We start from the raw sequence: 26245 nt of genomic DNA, 5'->3' as shown, positions 1-26245 counted from the left end.
AAATTTCACCAGCAACCTCATGAACTTCTATTGTCTGAATTTGATGTTACATGATATTTCACTTCAAATTTTGAATAAATATTAATTTTGGACTTCTTTGTTACAATCTGGGGGTATAATAGATGCCACATTACTAACCTCTACAATTTATCAATTGTACAATTAGCTATTTGTACAATTCAAGAGAAGATAAAGCAATGTGTCTTTGCTTCCATTCTTTAGCTTCACTTTCTTGACTGATCCTCTGATAAGCATCAATTACAAATTGTGATGATGGAAACAATAACAAAATGAATGTTGTGATCTTTTGATGCAACTCCATCCTTTTTTGCACTTGTGGCATTAGATTCAGGTACATAAATCGCAGGGTTCTAGTGTGATAACATAAGTCACATAATGCCTGTGGTAATGGCATGGACATTGTATCAAAAACATACTAGCAGTTTTCTCTTTTCAGGGAAACAGATGTTTTCTAGCTTCATTCCAGACAAGTTGTGGGCCCAGTGCAAACTTTTCAACAAGCCAATACTATAATAGTAGACAAGCAGTTTCCCCATTCATAACTCTTCTCTGCAATGCACAACTTTAGCAGCACGAAGGTTGCAGCGAGCTGTAGAAAAGTAGGTTTGTTGTGGGACAATGATGAAGCTGAGAGATGTCACTTGGATCCCGAACAGACTGTCATTCAAGAACATAGTTTCCATAGCTGAGAAATCAAGGCTTTCAAGGGTAAAAGCCACCATGCTTGAATTAGCATCTAAAGAGAGGAATAATTAATTTTTAAAAAAGTATTAGTTTGGGTATCATGCTTTCCTTTATGTGGTGGACTGTGGACTTTTCCCTTCTTAAATGTTCTGCTTTTACTGGAACTCGTATTGGATGGCATGAATTATACTATCTTCTACCCTTAGATAAATAACTGATGTTCTTGCTCTCTTGGGAAAATTGGCAAATGCTTTTTGATACCACTTGTATGATACATTTGGTAAATCTTTTAAAAAAGCAAACCATTAATCCTCCCCATTTCCTGATTGCCTTGAATTGCCTCTGTTTTTCTGATCACTGTTCTGTTTTCTGTCAAGGACTAGATAGCAGGAAGCAGATTTCTCCCTGTAATTTTTTTTTATCAATAGGGAGGATTATAATGGATATTGCAGCATGTCATGTTAGGTAAAAACTAATTTTGTAAGAAGGACAGCATAAAATAGGGAAGACAATTAAGTTAAAAGGTCATTAACATTGATTTTTTTCTGGGAAGTGTGTGTGTATTAAGAAAAACAGCATGTCTACACATACTTATATTGAACACATCTACATACATATATATAGACATTACTATTTCTTAGATAAAAGTTTGGAAAATAATTTATAGTGATTATAAGATTTTATTAATATAAGTTTCAACATGGTCCAATTTCAAAATAAAAAATAGATTAGTACTAGGTTTGCAACATATGCTATAATTTAAAGAAAGTTTCTATTTAAATCCATAGAATTCAATTTAAATTAGTAATGCTCAACAATTCTTATTTCTTGGGATTAAAACACGATTTTCATTATTTAGGCAGGATAAAGAACACTTTTTGCCTTTGGTTCTTATTCTATTTTTTCATTTAAACAGCAGATTTCAATTAAGAATCTAAAGTCTGCTAAAAATGTATGTGTTCTTATTGAAAATGTGGCTCTAGAGGTATGGTTGAGTAAACATATATGTATAGAGTTGTTCTGTATTGTGTTTTATTTACTGATTTATTTATTGCTTTTATATATTTGTATCTTTATGTGTATTCATTCTGTGTGCAAAATTGCCTAACAGAAATACTCTGCTTTAGCTATTGTCATTCACAGAACAATCCCATTGGATTAGGAATAGCAATAGCATTTAGATTTATATAGCGCTCCATAATATTTTACAGCACTCTGAGCATGAATGACATTCTCTCTATTCTCTCTCTTTATTCTCTCTCTCCTTCTCCCTCCCTCTACCTCTCTCCCCCTCTCTTTCTTTTTACAAGATTATGAGAGTTTTCATTTTAAAAAGTGATTGAAGTAGCTAACACAATTTATGCCCATTGAGACAAGTGCAGTTCACTTTCCATATATTGTCACCCAATTATTGATGGTCTCTTTGATTTAGGAATAACAGGAAGCTAGCAAAATTGGAATGTTTGCAGACTCTCTAGTTAGCTGCCATAAGTTGCATGGAATGTGTATTTGGTTTAATAGTCTCCAATAGTCTACAAATTGCTTTGAAAACAATCTTGCTCATTCCAATTGGTAACATTGATGAAATCTTTTTAAGGTCTTATGCACAAAACTAATTTATACTTATACTAAGATGATCATTTTGTTGGCAATTTTAGCATATAAAACAGCTTTAATTGAAAGAATAAAATGAATTAAAAGCAAAATAACTATGTAAGGTTGGTCACAACCTTTCTTTCTTCTGTTACTGATGGGAAAAGAACTTCAGTGTGATTTTTCAGTGTGAGATGTTAGGTATTTAAGAATGCTTACTTGTGAAATTTTACACTTTGAAATAGTTTGGTTGGATTGGATGGGACTATTCCAATGTTTTTAGGATCTGTCCATTTGCTACTTTTCCTGGTTTATCCTTCAAAGTTGGTGGTCCAGATGGTTTTTAAAGACCTTTTGTTTTAGATATATATGACAGAATTGTCAATTGATTCTTCTTGCTTTACAATGACAAATGATCCAGTTTAATAATACTCTCTCATACATACACATGTACATGTAAACACTGTCACAAAATAGAATTCTTGATTGTCCAAGTGTGATTAGACACACAAAAGGAATTTTTCTTCAATGCATAAGCTCTCAGTGTACATACACACAACAAATGATAATCATAATCATAAAATACAGTCATCATAAATCATAGATGCAACACTCAGTGATAGTCATAGGATACTAAAGGAATCAACATAAATCATAATAGGATACTAAAAAAGCAATCAACATAAATTATTAGATACAACAACAAGTTATAGTCATAAGAATCTAAGGAAATAGGTAATAGGACAGATGAGAATACCCAAAGCTGATCTTTTCAAAGTTTGACAGAATTCAGTGGAAAATATTTAAGCACATCTTTAACTTTCTCTGTTCGTATCTGGGCAACCTTTTTCCAGCATTTTGAAATGCTTGTTTATTGAATTTGTTGTTTTCTTTGGGTTTCTTTTGGGCTTGCTGGTTTAAATTGATTTTACATCTTACATGTATTTTTATTTTTTCTTTTGTAAGGTATTTTTTTAATCTATGTATGTTACTCAGAGAACTTTGAATGAATAAATATATTGTATATTATTTTTCATGCTTTCTCCAGAGTCATACTGTGGTTTGGTCTTTTCACGGATTAAAAAGAATGACAGTTTCCAAATTAGTATTTGTAACTACTTCCCAAAGGAAATTTGAGTGCCACATGCAGATATCTTAAGGTAGGGTAGAGCTGTCACCTGTATATGTTTTGATCTCTTGCAGTCAGTGGCATCTGAGATGCTCAGGCAACAGCCAGGGACTGAATGAAGCTATTACGAATGGGAACTGCCTGCCCATGTGTCAGATTTTTCCCCCCTAGCTAGAGGGAGTACTTATAGAGTCAACTATCATTCATAATTTCCCACCATGGGGTGTTTGGAGGTTATTAGAAATGTAAAGTGATCATCATGTTGTAACTGATCACTAATAATCACAAGCGATAGAACTATGTTTTACTAGTGTGTCAGGGGTGGGTTCTACTTACCTTTACTACCCGTTCACATGGGCAGATCACCCATGATGATGTCGTGGAGGGTGTGCAGAGCCTCCCTCTGGTTTTACTACCAGTTCTATAGAACCGGACCGAACCGGGAGCAACCGATCACTGGTGTGTGTGCTGTAGAAGGCTATCATACTTCATTTACTTATAAGACAAAAATTCACAGTTCTATAATGGTTGGCCAGATGTTTGCTTCTTTTCTCATGAGTCAGGTAGCAAGGAAAAATGCAGCAGGGAAAAATGAAAGCAGAAAGCCTAGTTGTGTTCTACAGAATAACAGAATTGGAAGGGACCTTGGAGGTCTAACTCCTAGTCCAACTCCCCGTTCAGGCAGTAAGCCCTTTACCATTTCAGACAATTGGTGGTCCAATTTCTTCTCAAAAACCACTAGTGTTGGAACATTCACAACTAATGGAGGCAAGTCATTATAACCAATCTCTTGCTCTTACCCTTATTGATTATTACATTCTACTGCCAAAGCCACAGATAAACTATCCATGTCTTCACTTAAATATGACCGAAACACTCCTTCTGATAGAGATGTAGCTATCCTCATATATCAGTCATATGGGTTTCTGTTTACTGATACAGGCAAGAAGGAATGTAGCCCGGTAGTAGATCCCTGAGGATCATGTCTATCCTGTATTTTTCTATCATATCTATCTGCAACTTCAAGCGGACACCATTGATGAGCTCCAGATACTGTATGAGGACGGGTGAAAATTCTGTTAGAATTGTTAAAATAGCAGGCCGAAAGTTCACTGCATCTTATGGGATGTACTTTCAGTAACAGCATAAGAGAGAGAAATCCTTTCATAGTTTTAAAAGCATTGTTAAGTGCAGAATTATTCCCTGACAATATGTTTAGGTTTCCCTTTTTATTCTTTTATTCTTTTACTTTGGCTTCCTCTTTTCCCCACCTCCCTCCTCTTTCTTATAGCACCTTTGGTAGCATTTGTTGCAGATTTTAATGTCTTCCTTGTGTAAAACTGGAGGGTGTCACTTCCATATAAGGTTTTATATGGAAGTCAGGCTGTTAAAGGTGAAGAATTCCTGATGGTGGTGAGAAGATTATCCAGGGATGATGGGGGCAAGGATTGTCACAAGGCAATAAAATGTCTTTAACAGGGCTGGCTGAATGTTTAAAGTCACATTTGATGTTTCTAACAGTAACTTGTGTTTCCTTTACGCCCATCCATTATCCAGGTGTTTTTGTTGCACCAAGTGGGAAAATAAAAGTAATCACCCTATACAGCTGGGGCCTCCATAGGAGCCAAGGTGCAGAATGGAGGGTTGGAACAGCTGGAAAAAGGGCCCTTGCCTCTCGTTATTTCATTATTACAGAAGAAAAACAAAAGGTGATTATTTTAAAGGGATTTTACAACTTATTGAGGAAGTAATACTCCTGGAAAATAGGGATCTTTCTGCATATCCTCACATGCTATCTTTATGTTCCAGAGGCATATGTTTGGCTGCTTTGGGAAAGGGGGATACTCCCCGTGGAGAACGCCAGGGGTTATATTGATGTTGCATATTTTAGCTTCTTTTTATAAACAGCCCTATAAACTGAGGCTTAGTTCCCCCGAGTAAGTAGAACACCTCAGGAGCCTGTCTAACCAAAACCTCCCCCAGACAAAAGACATTTTTTGCATATTGAAAACTAGCATGCCCGAAAGAAGATGAGAATTTGTCTCTCAGACATTTAATCTTCTTTGTAGATTTTTTAAAAAGATGTTACGGATAGGATTACATTGTGTAATTGATGCAGCCGAAAGTGCTTCTGGATTCCAGCCACTATGTTTCATTCTACTTTGTCTCTGGGTCTGTTGTCCCCCTGCCAATCAAGATAACCTCAAGCCTCCCCTAAGTTTGTGGATATTTCCCTTTAGTCCACTGGTTTTCTATTCAACTGGGATCCCCCAGTTTAAGGAGTTAGAATTAGAGAGCGTTCCCAACTGCATTTTGCACAGTGGAAAAGCACAGATTACAATAATTCTTGGCTATTTGGCAGACTCGGCTAGATAATCTCTATTCTTTCTCAACTGTACAGTTTCACAGAATGGAAAAAGAGTAAATTCTGTGGAAATGTCTGCCAACAATCTTACAGTAAAACTGATTTTGCTTTAGTTGGATGATCTCTATGTAGTGCAGACATTAATCTTTAAACAAGGCAAACAATATATGGAGATGGAAAAGTCCCAAGGGATGGGAGATCATTTTTCTAAAAAACTTTCCTGTGCTTTTTAAAACCATTGCAGTCCTGGATTTTGCCTTCTCCCATTCCCAAATACTTGAGTCTTCCTAAATGCATTAAGATCTTACTTCTGAGAGGATGTTTCCCAATATATTTGTTTTAATATTAAAATCAGCCGAGAGGGCTCTTCTGTACACCCCACTACTGGAAAAATACATTATTTGAGAACAGAGAATGAGAAGAAGAAGACGGAGGGAGGGAAGGAGGCAGGGAACTGCTTTAATTAGGATTCTTGGACTATGAAATGCATGATTTCCTAAGGCCAGACTAAGACTGATGGTTTTATTCTAGTCAAAGGGAAGATGGAGTGATTTACTCAAAGTAGAGGATGTGCATATGTTTTAGTGGCCAACGCTATATATATCATGAGGTAATTACTTTAATGGCCTTAGCTTTAAGCATTTTAACATTTGTTTATTTCAATAATTCTATTTGTGCCCTGCTTTTCTTCTCGAGAGAGAGCCCAGAGCAACACACTAAAACAGTATAAAGTGGAGAATTTCTTTGAATAACACTTAAAATGAAAAAGAACATACCAGCAAGGCAGTTCATATGAAAGTAGTTGGTTTTATTGTTACTGTTGTGTTTTTATTGTTTTACTGATTTTTATTGTGCCCTGAGATTCACTGATAAGAGGGTGAACTATGAATATTTTAACAGATCTGGCATCGAGATCCATCCTTGCTGCCATCTGATCATTCAGTGGGGAGTTAGAAATTTTGATACACTGGTCCTTTTAAGTCTCCCCCCTCCCCTTTTCCCCTTGTGTCAAGACCTTGTGTTTTTAGGAAGACTCAGTATTTTAGGAAACAGTTTATGGGCAAGGCAGAAAGGATATATTAATCTGAGCCTTACTGCATCTGATTTTCCCTGGGTTTTGTTGTTAGTTGTGAAGTTGTGTTTGACCCATCGTGACCCCATGGACAATGTTCCTCCAGGCTTTCCTGTCCTCTACCATCCTCTGGAGTCCATTTAAGCTCACGCCTGCTGCTTCAATGACTCCATCCAGCCACCTCATTCTCTGTCGTCCCCTTCTTCTTTTGCCCTCAGTCTTTCCCAGCATTTCCTTGGGTTTACTGGCTACTATTTTGTTTGTAAAAAGGGTTAACAACTCAGTATTGCACTTCTTCACTATACTAATATGCATGCTGGCTATTTTCCATAACATGTTGAGTTACACTTACTGAAGACTATGCTAGTTGCTTCTTGGTGTGAAAATTGAAGATGGGCTCCCAAAAATAGAAGTAAGGGCCAAGGCATTTCAAGTATCAAACAAGTGCAAGTGCCATCTGCCTTTGGCTTAATCATAGACTGACATGTCCAGTACTTTATGAATGGCTAGTTAGGAAGATTTTCTTCTGCTGAAGGAATATGGTAGTGGACCTCCATGTCTTCTGTGTGCAGAAGAGCTTTTTTGCTGGATCAGAATGCCACCAAGTCTAATAAAGAAACTTCTTCAGTGGATGTATGTTATGTCTGGAAAACTAGAAATCCCTTTTACTTTGTCCCGATAAGTACGCATTCAGTAGACAGAGATACAACAGAAACTTTCTTATATGAATAACAGTCTAATGATAGAGGTAGTCCTCAATTTACAACAGTTTGTTTAGTGACTGTTCGAAGTTACAATGGCACTGAAAAAAGTGACTTATGACCGTTTTTCACCTTACGACCATTGCAGGATCCCCATGGTCATGTGATCAAAATTCAGAAGCTTGGCAAGTGATTCATATTTATGACAGCTGCAATGTCCTGTGGTCATGTTATCAGCTTTTGTGACCTTCTGTCAAGCAAAGTCAATGGGTTAGCCAGATGCACTTAACAACTGTGCTACTAACTTAACAATTGCAGTGATTCACTTAACAACTGAGGTAAGAAAGGTCATCAAATGAGGCACCCTCACCTAACACCTGTCTCACCGAGCAACAGAAATTTGGGGCTCAATTATGGTTGTAAGTCAAGGACTACCTGTTGTTTTCTTATTATAAATGGATTTTAGGATAGAATGCATATTATCATAGTTTATATATGACATGGGAGATTCTTCTCCCAAGTCATTTGAAATAGGAAGAAGGATTTTATATATCAGTGGGGGAAGAGCAGTCACATTTTCCCAATCTAATTCAGATCTGCCCCTCCAGTTACAATATGTACTTATACTACTGCAAAGTTATTTTGTGTGATGTCCAGAACAATATTACAGCCTTTTCAGTCTGACTTTTGAGATTCAGCTTCTGCACAGGAGTAGATTCCCCTCCCCTTTTAAATGGCTAGTAGCTATGACCAGTCTAGGTTTAGTTTTCTCTTGTAGGTGTAAAACATCTCTCAGCAGGTAGCTAGAGAGGGGCCTTCCTTTGCTCTGAATATCAGCAACTTCCTTTAAAACTTCAAAGCCCTTTTCCCCCTAAGGTCTCCAGTTCCAAAGAGAATGAAAAGCTATAATTAAAATACCTTTCAGCAGAACTCATAAATCAGTTTACTAATATGGTAAACAGTTTGCATATGTCTGTAGGGAAAGGGAATAATGGGGTGGTAAATAGTTAAGAGTTTCGTTCCCTGCTAATAGATACATCTAACTTTGGCAGGAGAATATGCTAATGTTAGATGTATTTACTACATTGCCTGGATTTAGACATACAATTTGGAAAATGTCCTTTGCGATACCGATTGAGGAACAGAAGTAATGTTCTGTCAGTTGGCTCACTGGTATATTTTCCTTTCTTTTTTTTAATTGCTAAATAGCCTGTATATAGTAATGAAAATAAAAAAACAAAAGGAGTTAAGTACTTTGCAGAGAACCAGAATGGTAACCGGAGGGGGCTGGCCTACATTAAGGGAGCTTATCAATCACATATGTGCTATATGTCTTATTTATTTTAATTAAATTTTGAGGCTGCCTGACTTGATAATGATTCTGGGTAGTTTACAATTAATAAGGAAAAACTGCGCAGATAGGAGGGGAAAAAACCACAACTAACTGAAAGACACTAAAAGAAAAACAAAACCCCATAGGGATCTGCAGTCACCCAACCCAAGGCCTCAGAGAACAACCAAATTTTTAATGATTTTCTGAATGCCATTAAAGAACAAGCAACGTGAGTCTCTGGGGGATGTCATTCCAGAAGGCAAGCCATTGCAACTGAGAAGGCAGACTTCTTGGGATCTGCCAGGTGACACTGTTTAATTGACAGGACCTGGAGCATGCCCATTCTGCCTGACCTCACTGCATAGGCAGAAACATTTGGAGGCCAGAGGTCACTCAAGTAGCCAAGACTGTCACCAAGGGCTTGATAATTATCTTCTTGTATTGCAGCCGGAAGCAGACTGGTAACCAGAGCAGCTTGAAAGCAGTGAGGACATGTCAATGTTAGGCAACACACCCATTACACTACAATCCTCAGCTACAAATATTCTTTTCTGTTGATACACCCATTACTCCTCATGTTATTCTTATATACATGAAATTGAATAACTTTTGAATTTTAGAAAAAAGGGTTTGAACCCTTCTCATATCTGCTTTTCTTCTTTTTTACAACCTTGTAATCCATTTGTGACATACATACATACATGCATGCATGCATATATAGAATAGGCAGTACCTGGGTCAACATCAGTAACTGTGAGAGGGATCTAGGTGTCTGAGTGGACCATCCCTTAAATATGTGTCAGCAGTGTGCTGCAACTGCCAAAAAAGCCAATACAGTTCTAGGCTGCATCAAGTTCATGATAAGTAATAGTATCTCTCCATACCACACTAGTAAGACCATACTTGGAATATTATGTCAAATTCTGGTCATCACAATGCAAAAAAGACCCTAGAAAGAGTGCAGGGAAGAGCAACTAAGATGATAAGGTGTCTGCAGGATAAATCATACAAGGAATGGGAATTAGATATGTCTAACCTAATTAATAAGTTGGCTTGAAACTCAACATTAAGAAAATTAAGATCATGGCATTCAGCCTCTCAATTCCTGGCAAATAGATGGGGAAGAAATGGAGATAGTGACAGATTTTATTTTCCTGGCTTCAAGGTGACCACAGATGGGGACTACAGTCAAGAAATTAAAAGACGCTTGCTCCTGGGGAGGAAAGTTATGGCAAATCTAGACAGCATACTAAAAAGCAGAGATATCACCCTGCCAACAAAAGTGTATATAGTCAAGGCTATGATTTTCCCAGTTGCAATGTATGGCTGTAAAAGTTGGATCAATAAGGAAGGCTGAGCACCAAAAAATTGAGGCCTTTGAACTATGGTGCTGGAGAAGACTCCTGCGAGTCCCTTGGACTGCAAGGTGATCAAACCGGTCAGTCCTAGAGGAAATGAACCCTGACTGCTCTTTAGAAGGTCAGATCCTGAAGATGAAACTCAAATACTTTGGCCACTTAATGAGAAGGAAGGACTTACTGGAGAAGAGCCTAATGCTGGGAACAATTGAGGGCAAAAGAAGAATGGGACGACCGAGAACGAGGTGGTTGGATGGAGTAACTGAATTGAATTGAATTGAATTTATTAAATTTTTATACCGCCCTTCTCCCAGAGGGACTCAGGGTGGTGAACAGCCAGGATTAAAATACATACAATATGAAAATTAAAATAATTTAAAACATAATTAAATCCATTTGGCTTCCCCAATTTAAAACCCCTTACCCATAAAACAATTAAAAAATTTTAAGCCAGCCCGGCTTGCTGAAAGAAGAAGGTCTTCAGAGCCCGGCAGAAAGTACGGAGGCGTTGAGCTTAAATGGACTCCGGGGGATGGTAGAGGACAGGAAGGCCTGGAGGAACGTTGTCCATAGGTCACGATGGGTCGGACACGACTTCGCAACTAACAACAACAACAACCTAATGAAGAGAAGGATTAGTGGTGACATGATAGATGTCTTCTGGTACGTGAGGGGCTGCGTGAGAAAGGAGGAGGTTAACTTATTCTCCAAACCTCCTTGGGTAGAACAAGAAGCAATGGTTGGAAGCTTTTAAAGAGAGATCCAACCTGGAGCTAAGAAGAAACTTCCTGACAGTGAGAACAAATAACAATGGAATAGCGTCCAGGAGCCGCAGGTGCTCCATTGCTGGAGATTTTCAAGAAAATATTGGACAGTCATTTGTCTGGGATGATAGAAGGTCTGCCCTGGTCAGAGCAGTGGTGGGTTCCTCTCGGTTTGGCCCGGTTCCGCCAAGCCAGTAGCGGTGACGATATGACGTCACCGAACCGGTTCTGCCCCCCTGCCCCCGCCCCCCTGCATTATTCTTACCTTTTATTTGGCCCCACCCCCAATCTATTGCTGCCTTCTGAGTCCCAGCTGATGGCTAGAGGGGAAAAAACTGTTTAAACTCTTGCCGTGGGCTTCAAAGGGCCGCTGTACAGCTAATCAGTGTTAAAAGAAAACAAATGAGTAGACCGGTGCCTCCAAAAACAAATGAGTAGACCGGTACAGCTCTGCAAGGAGTTAAAAGCCTGGTAGACCAGTACCTCTGCTAAATCCTAAAGAATTGTCACATGACCATCAAGCCACGCCCACAAAATAAGCCATGCCCACAGAACCGGTAGTGAAAAAATTTAGAACCCACCCCTGGGTCAGAGGGTTAGACTACCTCCAAGTTCCCTTTCAGCTCTATAATTCTATGTGTATTTGCAAGTTTTGGAAAGATTTGCTAATTAGGGACGCAGTGACTCAGTGGCTAAGACGCTGAGCTTGTTGATCGAAAGGTCGGCAGTTCAGCGGTTCGAATCCCTAGTGCAACGTAATGGGGTGAGCTCCCATTACTTGTCCCAGCTTCTGCCAACCTAGCAGTTCGAAAGCATGTAAAAAATGCAAATAGAAAAATAGGGACCATCTTTGGTGGGAAGATAACAGCGTTCTGTGCACCTTTGGCGTTTAGTCATGCTGGCCACATGACCACGGAGATGTCTTCGGACAGCGCTGGCTCTTCGGTTTTGAAATGGAGCTGAGCACCGCTCCCTAGAGTCGGGAATGACTAGCACATATGTGCGAGGGGAACCTTTACCTTAGGTCTGATAATACGGAAGGATGTTTTGGAAACAGTCTTAGTTAAGAGAGGTGATTTGCTTTGTCTGCTTTCATTTCATCATATTAATCCTACAGTCTAAAATTTAAAAAGAAACCACTCGTCTATCCTGTGATTTTTCTGTGTAAGATGTTAGCTACATAAAGAGCTCAAAATAAGCCCTTGAAAGTTGCATAGGTCTGTTGGAGAACTGTATTTAATCTTTGTTTTTGATCTCCATAATAGCATTGATTGGGGAAGCAAGTCCAAGGAGATACCTTTCACTGTTATTCTGAGTCTGAAATAAAGTATGAGGTAAACTCACTTAGTGGAAGAAGAGTATGTAATGTTGTTAAGTCAGCTTTTTGGTGCGCATATCATCATGGAAGAAACCACAGATTTCTTGAATTCCTCATCAAATAAAATGCATGCTCAAGATGTCCTAATTGAATGCATCTAGATTTTGCAAATGATGAGAAAGTTGGACTGAAGACAAGCAGTATTTCTGTAGAGAGTTGAAAGCAGCTCTGCTTTCCCATGATTTAAACTCATGATTTGTTCCATTGTCACTTCATGCCAAAATAGTTGAATAGGCTTTTAATGAAATTGAAAAGTCTGACAAGCTTACTAACCAAGGGTTATCTGCAATATCTGCAAATAGTAAAGTTTCAGAGCAGGATAAACTTAAGTATATTAGACTTTGTTAGGAATGAGGGAAAATGTATTTAGATTACTGTTTAATGCATTCCAGGATATAGTTTTTGTTGCTCCTTTTACATTTGGAGGCATTATCTTACAAAAAACAGGCATTATGCATTATCTTTAAAAAATCAGGTAAAACCTATATAATTGACACATTATTACGAAGAAAGTATAACATTTACATGAAAGGACATTGCTTCCTCTCCCAAATATTACATTAGGACAGTGTGTCCCCAAATATTTACATTAGAAATGTATAAAAGTGCACATTCTCTGGCAGACTCCTTGTTTTTAAACATAGTGTGATACAGAAAAAGAATGAAAAACTGGTGTAAAAAATGAGATGTGAAGTGATATTGAACAGGCTGGATTTGTCCATCCCTAGTTATCATTGTTTTTTAAACGGAGAGCTAATTAAAAGGCAAGTACATGAGCAGTTATCAAGTGCACCGCAAGCTCTATTGTTAGTGCCTGATAATCATTTTCACGCTGGGCATTATAGAGTGATGGGGCTTATTATGGCTTATTAATCAACTATGAAGGGTCTGCCAAGGACTCAGATGATGCTTAAGTGTGTGATAGCCTAATACATTCATATGTAATCACAGCCAAGGAGAAAATTGTATAGAACGGCATTTCTTCTCATATCTAACAGCTAAGTTACAGTTCACACTTGAACCCTAAGAGATTTCTTTTTAAGTGTGTGTTTTTTAAAAATTACTGTATAGAGAAATTTCAGGCTGCCAAGATTTACTTTTTACAAAATTGGAACTCTGAAGTTCTAATAAACCAATGAACAAGAACAAGGTTATGCTAAATTCTTTGATCTGGGAATGGAATATTCCTGAGAACTCTGGAACTTTTTGTTTCCTTTTAGATCATATTGAATCTCCCCCACCAAACCAGGGATGGTTCAGAAATTTTGGGAAGTAAATCCTCCCAAAATGAAAGTGATTTAAAGTGTTCTGGGTGGTCTAGTCCTGAAACAGGCTGGAGCCCTATATTTGCAAGATCTTAAATTGCTTTTAGTTTGAAGGATTCACTCCTGAAAACTATTCAACCTTCTAAGTCCTTGTTTCAGGGGTGCATTTGGCAAAGTCCAGGGGGAAATGGAATTAGAATGGGAAGTTCTCTGAAACATTCTATTTCTCCAGTAATAAATTTTGTGAATCTCTAAACTGGAGACTTGTGCAAAAATCATACACTTAAATTTTTAGAGTTATGAGCTCAGAATTGAACAGAGCATATCTGCCCAAAATGCATCCCAGTTTGGGGGCCATTTTTTTCCTCAAGAGAATGTTTAGATACATATTTGAGGATGGTATGCTTTAAATGAAAAATAAACTAAACTCACTTCTGGGCATATACAATTAGAATATTTATCTGTAGTAAGAATGACTTCCATTGAAGACCATAAAGTCTACTGCATGTTAAAATAGAAATATTGTACCATAGTAGATGGCCCAATCATTTATCTATACTTTTGGAGAAAGATTGTGGCTTAGTGCCAGAATGCAGACTTTGCAATACATATCCCATTTAGATCCAAGATTACATTATAGAGATTTGAGAGAGGTTTGCCTCAGGCCTGGAAGAAGCTGCTGTGATTCTGGGTGAGGCAGTCTGGGCCAGTAGAGTAAATAGTTTATATTAACCTGGTTAATATAATATAGTTTGTACCCCAATATTTGATTTTTAAAAACTTTTTTAAGGTAGTATTCTTTGGTCTTGACTCATTGTGTTTCTGTTCTTGTTTCTTTTTTTCCAGGACCCACAATTATCAGCTTTAATTTTTGACAAGCTTCAAGTGCCTGAATGTTTACAGAAACCTAGGAGTGAAGGGGAAAGCAGGTGTGATGTTTGTGCTGCCCACCTGAATCAGCTGAAGCAAGAAGCAATCCAGGTCATCCACAATCTTGACCAAGCCAGCTGCCAAGAGGCAACAGAAACCCCCACATATGCTGCGGCAATGGCTACTGTGATACCAAGATTGACCTCCCAAAACATGGTCAGTGTCTCTTCTCAGAGGGACTTGTCCCTCATGGCTGGACAGGGGGGTAGACAGCCTGGCAAAACTACAAGCTTTTTCTCTGGGACGGAGAGGAAGAAGGGACTAGGGTGGCCACAAGGTACAGGTGGCTTCCCAAACTCCAGCGTTCAAGTGACAGTGGCTCCCAGTGGCCTTAGTGGGGCATTGAGCTCAGTAACGATCCAGGCTCAGCAGTACCTTGAAGGGATGTGGAGTATCTCCCGAGTAAACAGTTTTCTTCCTCAAGCTTGTCTAGTAAGTAATTGCCTACTGTTTCTGATATTCCACATAGTTACAGGTTTTGTTGCCTCTGTCTTGAAAGCTTTTACCTATCACAGGCTTTTTAAAAGTCTGAAGGGGTCCAGGAGTTGGGATGTTCACCGAATCCTAGTTTTCTTTTTTCCGTATTCTGTCAACACGGTTTTTTTCTTTAATTATTCTTTACCCAATGAAATCAGTGGCCCAATTAACTGGGTATGTAATGCTGAACTATCTCTTGGAATGAACTTACTTAATAGATTTTTATCCTTTACGGTATTACCTTAAAAGTAATTCAGAGTGGCAAACACATACTTAATATTTTTGATCCTCCTATTTTCCTCAAACAACAATCCTATGAGATGGGTGAGGCAGGTGACTGGCCCAAGGGCATCCAGCTGCCTTTCATGCTTAAAATGAGACTAGAACTCATAGTCTCATGATTTCTAGGCCAGTCCTGTAACTGCTACAGCAAACTGGCATGATAACTGATTCGTTTTACTGTCCTGAATGAAAAGTAATGATCCATCTGATCATTTCAAATACTATACGTGTCTGAAACCTGGGAGTTCCCAGTGCTTTTCACCTTCTACCCCTTTTCCAAAAGATAGAATACAGATAGTCCACAACCTATAACCATAACTGGGACCAGAATTTCTGTTGCTATGCAAGGCAGTTTTTAAGTGAGTCACACCCAATTTTATGACCATTTTTGTCAGGGTTGTTAAGCAAATCACTGCAGTTGTTAAGGGAATAATATTGAGTGAATATGGCTTCACCCATTGACTTTGCATTTTGGAAATCAACTCAGAAGATTGCAAATGGTGACCATGGGACATTGTAACTGTCATAAATACATGCCAGTTGTCAAACACTCAAATTCTGATCAAGTGACCAAGGGAGGGGGGAACCATGAGGATGCTGCTGCAATGGTCATAAGTTGAGGTCCAGTTGTAAGTTACTTTTTTCAGTGCTGTTGTAACATTGAACAATGCTAAACAAATGGTTGTAAGTTAAGGACTACCTGTAATTCAAGAGCTAATATCAGAGTTGTCATTGCCATACTTTACTTACCGAATAGCAATAGCAATAGCATTTAGGCTTATATACCGCTTTACAGTGCTTTACAGCCCTCTCTAAGCGGTTTTACAGGGTCAGCATTTTGCCTCCAACAATTTGGGCCCTCATTTTACCAATCTTGGAAGAATGGAAGGCTGAGTCAACCTTGAGCCTGGTGGGATTTGAACTGCCAAATTGCAGGCAGCCGGAAGTCAGCAGAAATAGCCTGCAGTACTGCACTCTAACCACTGCACCACCCAGAATGCAAATATCTTGGAATGATGCTAGTGGGGTTTTCCCTTCTGTTTCTCATTTTAAAAAAGAGGGAAGTATTTTCATTCCTCTGTAAGTGGCAGCCATGTTTCAGGGAAAGTGGAAGTAAGGCTGATGAAAGTGGCTTTTCTACACGAGCACCTCTCCTTTTCTATATATGCATTGCAGTGTTGCATGGATGCTCCAAAGGGGAAGAACTTGTGGTGTAACATTGTGATTCTAAAGGGAAAATAAATTTATTCACAGTGTTCAATTGATATAGTAACCCATCTCATGTATGTGAGACTGGGTGCCTCCCAGAGTTTAAATTAAAAAAACCCCACCCAAATCCATATAAATAAATAGTCAAACAATGTCAACAGAAAGACCTAAAACCAAGTTCAAACAGTGAAAACAATTCACCATAAAATATTAAAATGTGGGAGATTGCTAATCAGTATGTTACAAGCAATATGGTCATTGTATATTGGCATATATTAAAAAAATAATTAAAACAATACAAGATTGATTTATATGGTTATCAAGTAAAATTATTGCATGTATGGTAATATAGCCAAGAAACTGAGCCCTAATCATTTAGGATTGAGCAGAAATTCTGAAGATAGGCAACAAATTACCATATTTTTCAAAGTATAAGTATAAGTATAAGTATAAAGTATAAGTATAAGTATAACCCACAAAAAGAGGGTGAAAATCTGGGTGTGTTTTATACTCCGAATGTAGCCCCACCTAGCTTCTCAAACAGAGGTTTCAGAGGCTGAAAAAAGCATCAGAAACAAAGCTTCAGAAAAGAAGCCCCCAAACAGAGCTTCAGAGGCTTTTTTTCTGAAGCTCTGTTTCGGAGGCTTTCAGAGGCAGAAAATTATTTTTTTTCTGAAACAGAGTTTCAGAAGTTTCAGAGGCAGGAAAAAAAGCAAAAAAAAAAAAAAAAAGAAAGAAAGGCACAAAGCTCACAACCAACGAACCTGTTGCTAAAATTCACCTCTGGGAACAGCTGATTCTAGCAGGCCAATCCACCCACCAATCAGCTTTTTTCTTATTTTCCTCCCCCAAAACAAAGATGCGTCTTATACTCTGGTGCATCTTATACTCTGAAAAATATGGTATAGAGTTTCTTTGTTGTCTTACATTTAAATTAGTGGCCATGGTTGGTATTTGAATGTATCATCTGAGATGGATGAGGCTTGAGAGCCTAAACTGTCTTTTTCAATTTTACAGCAATCGTCAGAGAGCAAAATACCTCATTGTAACAGTTCCACTTTATGTGCTCCAGTGTTAAACTTGTCATAAAGCTAGCCTTATTATTTTTTGTGATGCCTGTGTAAATAATTTCTGTGTAGAATAGCTGCATTTTCTTTGTCCGTTGAGGAATGTAATTATGGATGCTACATTTTCATAATAGCTTTTTATTCACCTCAGAGTTAACAAACTGGAATACAAATTGTGTGTGGTTTAGAGATAATCCCTGGATGAAATATGACAGCTGTTCAGATCCAAATGGTTTCAGTAAACTCTCAAGAAATAATGAAGTAAAAAGTTTAGGAATGTAAAAAATATATTTGAGTTGGGTTTCAGTTAAGATTCTAATAGATATTGATAAAAAAAAATCTGTAAATTTATTGGAAAGAGGCCAACGTATGAACTGTGAACAAAAGTTATTTGCTGTATTCCCTTATAATGTATTAATATATCACATACAAGAGAGCCACAGTAGCACAGTGGTTAGAAAGCAGTACTGCAGGCTACTTCTGCTGACTGCCAGTTCAAATCTCACCAGGTTTAAGATTGACTCAGCCTTCCATCCTTCCAAGATGGGTAAAATGAGGACCCAGATTGTTGGGGGCAACATGCTGACTCTGTAAACCATTTAGAGAGGGCTGTAAAGCACTGTAAAGTGGTGTATAAGTCTAAGTGCTATTGCTATTGCTATTGCTACAAGGAAAAAAAGGACAATGTGGCTTTCTTAAAGTTGCGTATGAATCTCTGAGCTCCCCTAAATGTCTCTGGTTTTGCATGTTGTCTAGGTGAGTACCCACAATTTTTCTCCATCCTTTCTGGATTTTTATGAATGAGCAAGTGTGCATCGATGGCCCTCAAAGATCTCTTCAGTTCTTTGTTTCTTTTATCGGTATTTGGTATAAAAGGATGCACTTTTTTGAAGCACAGTCACTCAATAATAGTTCATTGGATGGTTACGAATGCAGAGTTTTTGAGCAGGTCAATCACATGATAGTTTGAGAAAAATGGAACAGAATTAATCATGTTGCGGTAGAGCCAGTACTAATCATATTTTGTTTATTTATTTATGTTCTGGTCTAGTCTCAAAGTGTGTCATATCAACAAAAATACCCCCATAGAATAAATAAACCAGAACAATGACAAAATCAAAATCACAAAAATGAAAGATAAACTCTAAATTAGACCAAGGTTAGTGTCCACAATCAGTCAGATAAAACCAAAAGCATGTTGAAATAAAAAGGTTTCAAATTTTCTTTAAAATAAATTTGTAGAACCTTGAGACCAACATTGGATTTAGATATAATACAACAGAAATAATTTATCAATCTCCCAACTCCCCTCCCAAGAAACCCCCAAACCACTAAGTGGGTAAGAATTCTTTATTTTAATAATGTTTATGTTGTCTGCAAGCTAATAGATTGTGGTGATAGTTAAGTTACTGTAAAGTCTTTGGAGGGATGAAAACTAAAACTACATAAGATTGCCGGGAGAAATATCAACAACCTCAGATATGCAGATGATACCACTCTAACGGCAGAAAGTGAAGAGGAACTAAAGAGCTTCTTGATGCGGGTGAAGAAAAAGAGTGCAAAAGGTAGCTTGAAACTCAACATTAAGAAAACTAAGATCATGGCATCCGGCCCTCTCAATTCCTGGCAAATAAATGGGCAAGAAATGGAGGGAGTAACACATTTTATTTTCCTGGGCTTTAAGATCACCGCAGATGGGGACTGCAGCAGTGATGGGTTGCTCCCGGTTTGGTCCGGTTCTATAGAACCGGTAGTAAAACCAGCAGGAGGCTCTGCCCACCCACCACGACGTCATCATTGGTGATCTGTGCTTGCGCAGAAGTGCACGCGCTCCCACTGCAAACTGATAGTAAAGGTAAGTGGAACCCACACCTGGACTGCAGCCAAGAAATCAAAAGACACTTGCTCCTGGGGAGGAAGGCTATGGCAAATCTAGACAGCATACTAAAAAGCAAAGACATCACCCTGCCAACAAAGTGCATATAATCAAGGCTATGGTTTTCCCAGTTTTCCCAGTTGGACCATAAGAAAGGCTGAGCGCCAAAGAATTGAGGCCTTTGAACTATGGTGCTGGAAAAGACTCCTGTGAGTCCCTTGGACTGCAAGGCAATCAAATGGTCAGTTCTAGAGGAGATCAACCCTGACTGCTCTTTAGAAGGTCAGATCCTAAAGATGAAACTCAAATACTTTGGCCACCTAATGAGAAGGAAGGACTCACTGGAGAAGAGCCTAATGCTGGGAACGATTGAGGGCAAAAGAAGAAGAGGACGACAGAGAATGAAGTGGCTGGCTGGAGTTACTGAAGCAGTAGGCATGAGCTTAAATGGACTCCAGAGGACAGGAAGCCTGGAGGAACGTTGTCCATAGGGTCATGATGGGTTCGACACGACTTCACAACTAACAACAAAAATTATAATAGTTAATATTGCCATTCAGTCACCTGAGTTGTGAGATGGGTGGCAAATAAAATAAAATAAATATTCTAAGAAATAGATGTGGCAAACAAGTCATATCACTTTCAGTTTCAGTGAATATTATAACACACACCTTTTGCGACATAAGACAACTATTTTTGCATTTATTCTATTTCTGGTTGTGCAAAAACCAGTGCAAGACTGTCATGTTTCACAAGTTAAACCACTTCTTTGATGTTGCCAAGGAAACTACACCTGTACAGTTATGAAAGTCCCCAGGAGTTGAGTTCAACTCAAAAAAGCAACATTTTTGTTGTACATCTCAAGAACAATTTTGGTGTACTAATTGAAAGATATTTATTATACTCCTGTTAATAACATGGAATTGTTTCATGACAGAATCTGTATATAATAGCACAGTGAAGTTTTAATTCTCCCTTTTTCCTCTTTATGTGTGCTATTGATTTTATTTCACTTTTCAGGCAGTAATGGATTTATAATTAGAATATAGTCACAGTAATCAATGATGGGATTATTAGGCATATAAATAGAACTTTTGAAACTAAGATGAGGTAATTTTCTGCTGCAACTGAGGAACAATTATTGAGGGATTTAATAAGGATTTTAAAATAGCACTTGTATACAATTAAAGGTATTTTAAAGGAGTAAATCCAGGCTGATTACCTACTTTAAAATAATTTAAAAAAATTAACTAGAAGGGTGACTTCATATATATTGTTATGTCTTTTAGTTCTGGCTGTGCACCACCCTGAGTCCACTAGGAGAAGGGCGGTATATAAATTGAATGAATGAATGAATGAATGAATGAATGAATGAATGAATAAATAAATAAATAAATAAATAAATAAATAAATAGACTGTTGTGTTGAATTCCGTGCCTACCAACCATAAGCAGACAGATTTAAAAGTTCCTGAATTGTATTCTGAGAAATCTCTTGAAAGAACCATGAGCTTCCTTTAATTAAAAAAAATAAAATAAAATTTGGGGGAAGGTATTGGACTCAACAATTTGTGAAAAGAGTTAACTTAATCCAATTAGGTTCAGTGAACCCTAACTACAGATATCAAGGCTTGGTTGAATTTATATTACATGTTATTGGTTTGTAATCTTTCATCCATGGAGTTCAACACAGCATGCATAGCTCTCCCGTCCTGCCTCATAACAACTCTGTGCATTAAGTTAGGGTGAACATAGATGTGAACTACAGTTTTTCTGTTCCTCATCAGAAACCTAACCACTATACTGCATGACCAGATTCCAGCAGAAATTAAATGGGAGATGGAGCTAATAGAGTTGGTTCATGAAGAAAAACAGGAATCAAATAGCATCATGCTTCGAAGTGCACAAATTTGTAGTTTTTTTAATTTTTACATTCTGCTTCGGAGGCAAATTAAGAATTGGAAAAGATGTGTCCCCACCCAATAGCCTTTTGCAGGAGGGAGGGATTGAATTACCCCACCCAATAGCCTTTTGCAGGAGGGAGGGATTGAATATTGCCAAAAGCATGACATGCTTTTGGCAATATTCAAGATGTGCCAGACCTTGGACAGCTCCAAAGATCAGCAAACAAATTGTTTTATAGGTTTCTACAACTTATTGTAATTTTCAACTGAGATAAAGCTTTGACAACTTTTCTAAATCCTACTTCTCCATTGAGATAAGAATAAAGGAATCTTGATCTGCCACCCTGAGTTTCTGACACTGCGGTCTAGTTTCTAGGCAGATCTGTTTGCATGGGCCAAGAATTTATGGAAAAATGTAGAATCCAGTATGCTTGGCTTATTTGTGCATTTAGGATTCGGGGTATTTGCCTTTGCGAATTCATAATTCCACTTTGTGATGGGATTTAATATATATTGCTTCCACTAGAATCTTGAGATTCTGCCATTATTCCATGTGAATTTATTCTGATAACAAATCATTAAGAATATATTGTATGTTGCCTCTATCTTCTCCACAGCCATCTTTACCAAATACTGTAATTGCTTGTAGGATACAGGATTGTTGAGTGAGGAGTCTGGGTGCAGGGCAAATACTATTTGTTGAAGTTTTCTGGATAGCAGTCAAGATTTACACTGTGGCGATTATTTTAGTATGATTGAACCTTTGGCATTCAGACTAATGGGATAATTTATACTGTATATCCTTTATTGCGTAAAGGAAAAATGAACAACAGATTCCATGATCAATAATTAGGTGAGAAAAAAAAGACAAGTGTTTCTTTTTTGTAAGCCTTCATCCTGTTCCACCATAAACTCTGCTGTCCCATAGGGATGTGAACTGCTCTAAAATACAAGAGGCAGACAAGGAATATAACCACAAATTGATCTAAGGGAATGCCAGTATTTTTGTTAAGCCAAACAAGAGCCAGAAAATCAAGATAAAGCAAAATTAGGTATAAAATATCAAAATCCAGAAAAGCAGTTTAAAATTTCAAGGAGCCTTGGTAGTACAGTGGTCTAAAGCACCCTGTTATTAAGACCAGCTGCCTGCAATTACTGCAGGTTCGAATCTCGCCAGGCTCAAGGTTGACTCAGCCTTCCATCCTTTCTAAGGCAGGTAAATTGAGGACCCAGTTGTGGGGGCAATAAACTGACTTTGTATAAAAATACAAAAAGGATGAAGGCTATTGCTTAGCACATTGTAAGCCGCCCTGAGTCTCCGGAGAAGGGCGGCATATAAATCAAATTAAAAAAAAAAAAGATAAAACTGGTTACAGGAATATACAAAGTGTGGGTGTTGTTTTCATCACTAGATTATTTCCAAGTGGTAAACTTTCTGATGTAGGATGCAAGCCTCCATCTGAATCCAACTTGCTTAGTTCAGAAACAAAACAGATCCTGAACATTTCTCCCAAGGAGCCTTTCCATCCAAAATTGTGCTTCTGATCAGTTATCTGATTCTCAACCCAGCATGACCAATATTTCCACAGGCTTGGAAGCTGCTTTGAGGAATCCATTTCACTTTGGCTCCTCATTAGCAGTTTAGAAAATCATCCTGGCTTGCTATGATGGTCTGACATAAGGCCATTAATAGCTAAAATGTCCCTGGGATTCTATAATACAAGTAACATGGGGAGAAATTTACTTGAAAATTATATAGTAATATATAGTACAATGAGAACCAGTTTGGTGTAGTGATTAAGGCATCAGGATAGAAACCAGTAGACTGTGAATTGTAGTCCTGCCATAGGCACGAAGCCAACTGTGCCAGTCACTTTCCTTCAGCCTAGGAAGGAGGCAGTGGTTAACAATTTCTGAAAAATATTGCCAAGAAAACTGCAGGGACAATTGGACACAGTTGAATGGAAGGAATACATACATACATACATACATACATACATACATACATACATACATGTTTTTCTTTCTTTTTCGTAGGTTTTATGTGTATTTCTCTTTAGCCAGGTTCTACCTACGTAAACCAAGATATTATGCAGCCCTAGTTCAGTGAAATCACAATTCACGAGTTTCTGGGCTTTTTTTTCTTCTGGCAGCCAGAACTGGCACTGAACTAGGGCTGCATAATATCTTGGTTTACGTAGGTAGAACCTGGCTAAAGAGAAATACATATATATACATACATACATACACATACATACATACATACATACATACATACATACATACATACAATTGGACACAGTTGAATGGAAGGAATATATATATACACACATACACATACATACATACATACATACATACATACATACACTACAATATCACCAACAGTGCAATGTTGAAATAATAGGTACAAAATCCTTACCTGTACATGTTTTATGGCATAGCTTACCTGTATTGAATATGTAAAACTCTGAAGTGCATATTTAGACACAGACAGCAGAGGTAGTTTTCCTGTGACTATGCAGCAGCTGCAGGTATTAAAAACCTCTATAGAAATGAAGTTTAATCATAAAATTCTTCTTATGCTGTTTTTTAATGAGCGCCACAGGAATCATTGGCAAGGAGCAGTAAAAAGTTGATGCTGAGAAATATTTTTCTAGAAAAAAGCATGAACTGCATTTACTGTACTTTTAGTAGCAATTGTAGTGTATAATTTTACTGACACCTCGGCCAAATATGTATATGCAGCCTATATGCTTCCAGGAAGGTTTATGTCCTTCGAAATTCCACAGGGAAAGTAAAAATTTGTATAATATTTATTCTATTTAACAGTCATGGATCATAGAATTTTAAGCTAAAGCATTTTAAAGTGAGACTATTATTATTTCATGAGCAAGCACATTTCTGTTTTTGGAAACTTGTTACATTTCCATTCTAATAGCTATGTCCACTGTGAGATGTTTTAAACTAAGTAATAAAACTACTTAACCTCTTTTAGATTTGCATGTCAATACACCAGTCAGAACAGGATCAAAACCTATGAAGAATTTCATATTGCACTTTTTAAAAGAAAGGTTTACTGGTGTACATCACTGTTTTTCTATCCCTTCTCAGTATTTCTAGGTTGTGGAATGATGAAATGACTCATGATAACTGAAACTTTGTGAATGATAGCCAACTACTATTAATCTTTTCCCGTAATGCCCAGCTCTTTTGTGCATATTCTTAGTCATGTAGGGCAGCAGTGAGATTAGTGCTGGCCAGTGCCCTAAATGATCAAAGAGCCATTTTATTCCCTAGTTTTTTTCACCACGTGTGTTCCAGGTAGATTTGAAATATAGTTCCCAAATTTTCCATTTCTCGCCAGCAAAAAGTTCTAGTTTGACCCCAGTTGAAAAACAGTACATTGGAAAGGCTGAGTAGTTTGAGGTTGTAAAATTCTAGCCTATACCACCTAGCTACACCACAGCTTTTTCCACCTGTGAAGCTTCTTCAGTGTTGTAAACTAGACACAGAAAAGAAGGCCATTCCTTGACTGACATTCACAAGAGGAATTGATGCAGTTTCGGCTCCACACCTCAATCTGAAATCCATCTAAAAGAAGTCTAGATTAATAATTAACCCATTCATCCAGGGTCTTTACATTGGTATTTCTACCACCTTGTCCAATACTTTCCTCAAATGGTCATTCAATATGGCTAGATCAAGAGTTGGTTTCTTTAGGAGATGCACCAGCACCTCCTCCAAGGCAAAATGTATAATCCTTTTTGTCAAAGATGCATTTCTTACCTGTTGAAATGTGCATACCCCATTAGTTCCCTATAGGAGCCATATAATGAATAGATCCAACCCATAGGTGCCAGCCAGAGTTTATATTGTCCATAAGATTTTTAAAAAATCTGAACTAACCTTGAAAAATATTACCCAGTCACCCCAAATCTCCTGTCATATCTTCCTTTGCTAATTACTGATAATTTTTCTTCCGGATTCATAGCATTTCCTGTAGTGTTCTTCCCTCCCTGTTCCCACATCCAAGCACTCATGCAACAGATATTTGTCACTGATATACAATTAGTCCTCTCCTAATTCTTATCTCCTAAATTTTATAAATTACAGGCCCAGCAACAGCAATCCCTGCTCCTCTCAGAAATCAGTGTTCTCAAGATACTTTGACTTGCACTTTCAATACTTCCTCTGTGTCTCATCCAAAGAGTAGAGTTCTTAAACCTGGCCGTAACCTTTGGTAGTTAAAGGTAATGCTCCGTAGTTGGAGCCTACGAGACAATAAAAAGCAAATTGGTCTTGATTCCCCAATCTAGGCTCAGAAGAAATGCATCACACACTGTAATCAAAGAGATTTCATTTCATTTATTTATTTATTAATCAAATTTATATAGCTGTTCATCTCAAGAGAAGGTGATAGAGCCAGGAAAGGAGATGGAAGTAACCCTTTTGCATTTTTGGTATCACTTATCTTTCTCAACCTTGTCCCTTTTTTCCAGCCTGTATTTATTAAGCTGAATAAACTCTGTATTTGTATACACCAGAAGGCTATCTTTTGTTGAGCCATTCCTCACAGAAAAAAAAAAATCTCCATTGATATGACTGCTCCTTATTGATCTGCCCCACAAGGGGCACATAATATTAGTGACTCTGAGGGTCTGTGATTCTGAAAAGTGTTTTTGACTCTGAAGCAAATCCCTATCCTCAGATCTCTGTGATTAAGGGTTGGTCATACAGTAGAAGGATAATGAGCTATTGAAGTGAAGTGTGAGAGGAAAATTGATGTATTACTGTTTCTTGTGTCTTTAGGGTACCACCACCACCTCTTCATCTCA

General features: G+C 37.8%; 1 protein-coding gene across 7 annotated transcripts in view; it reads left to right on the top strand.

Annotated features, from left to right (window-relative positions):
- The window catches only part of KIF26A (kinesin family member 26A), a 161899-nt gene that overhangs the window by 51453 nt on the left and 84201 nt on the right, over positions 1–26245 (top strand). For 2 of the 7 annotated variants that reach the window (XM_087871852.1, XM_087871847.1), the window contains exons 3-4: positions 4985–5136; positions 14510–15025. In XM_087871852.1, coding sequence (XP_087727978.1) covers positions 4985–5136; positions 14510–15025 — 668 coding nt within the window. The remainder of the gene's footprint in view (positions 1–4984; positions 5137–14509; positions 15026–26245) is intronic. The other 5 variants (XM_034418563.3, XM_034418562.3, XM_087871868.1 and 2 more) reach the window with 3 other exon arrangements.

This window comes from Pantherophis guttatus, chromosome 1, assembly GCF_059756535.1.
Source record: "Pantherophis guttatus breed Tessera chromosome 1, ASM5975653v1, whole genome shotgun sequence".
NCBI classification, from domain to species: domain Eukaryota; kingdom Metazoa; phylum Chordata; class Lepidosauria; order Squamata; family Colubridae; genus Pantherophis; species Pantherophis guttatus.
The sequence above is the reverse complement of the archived record's forward strand: the minus strand, read 5'-3'. Positions and strand labels throughout refer to the sequence as shown.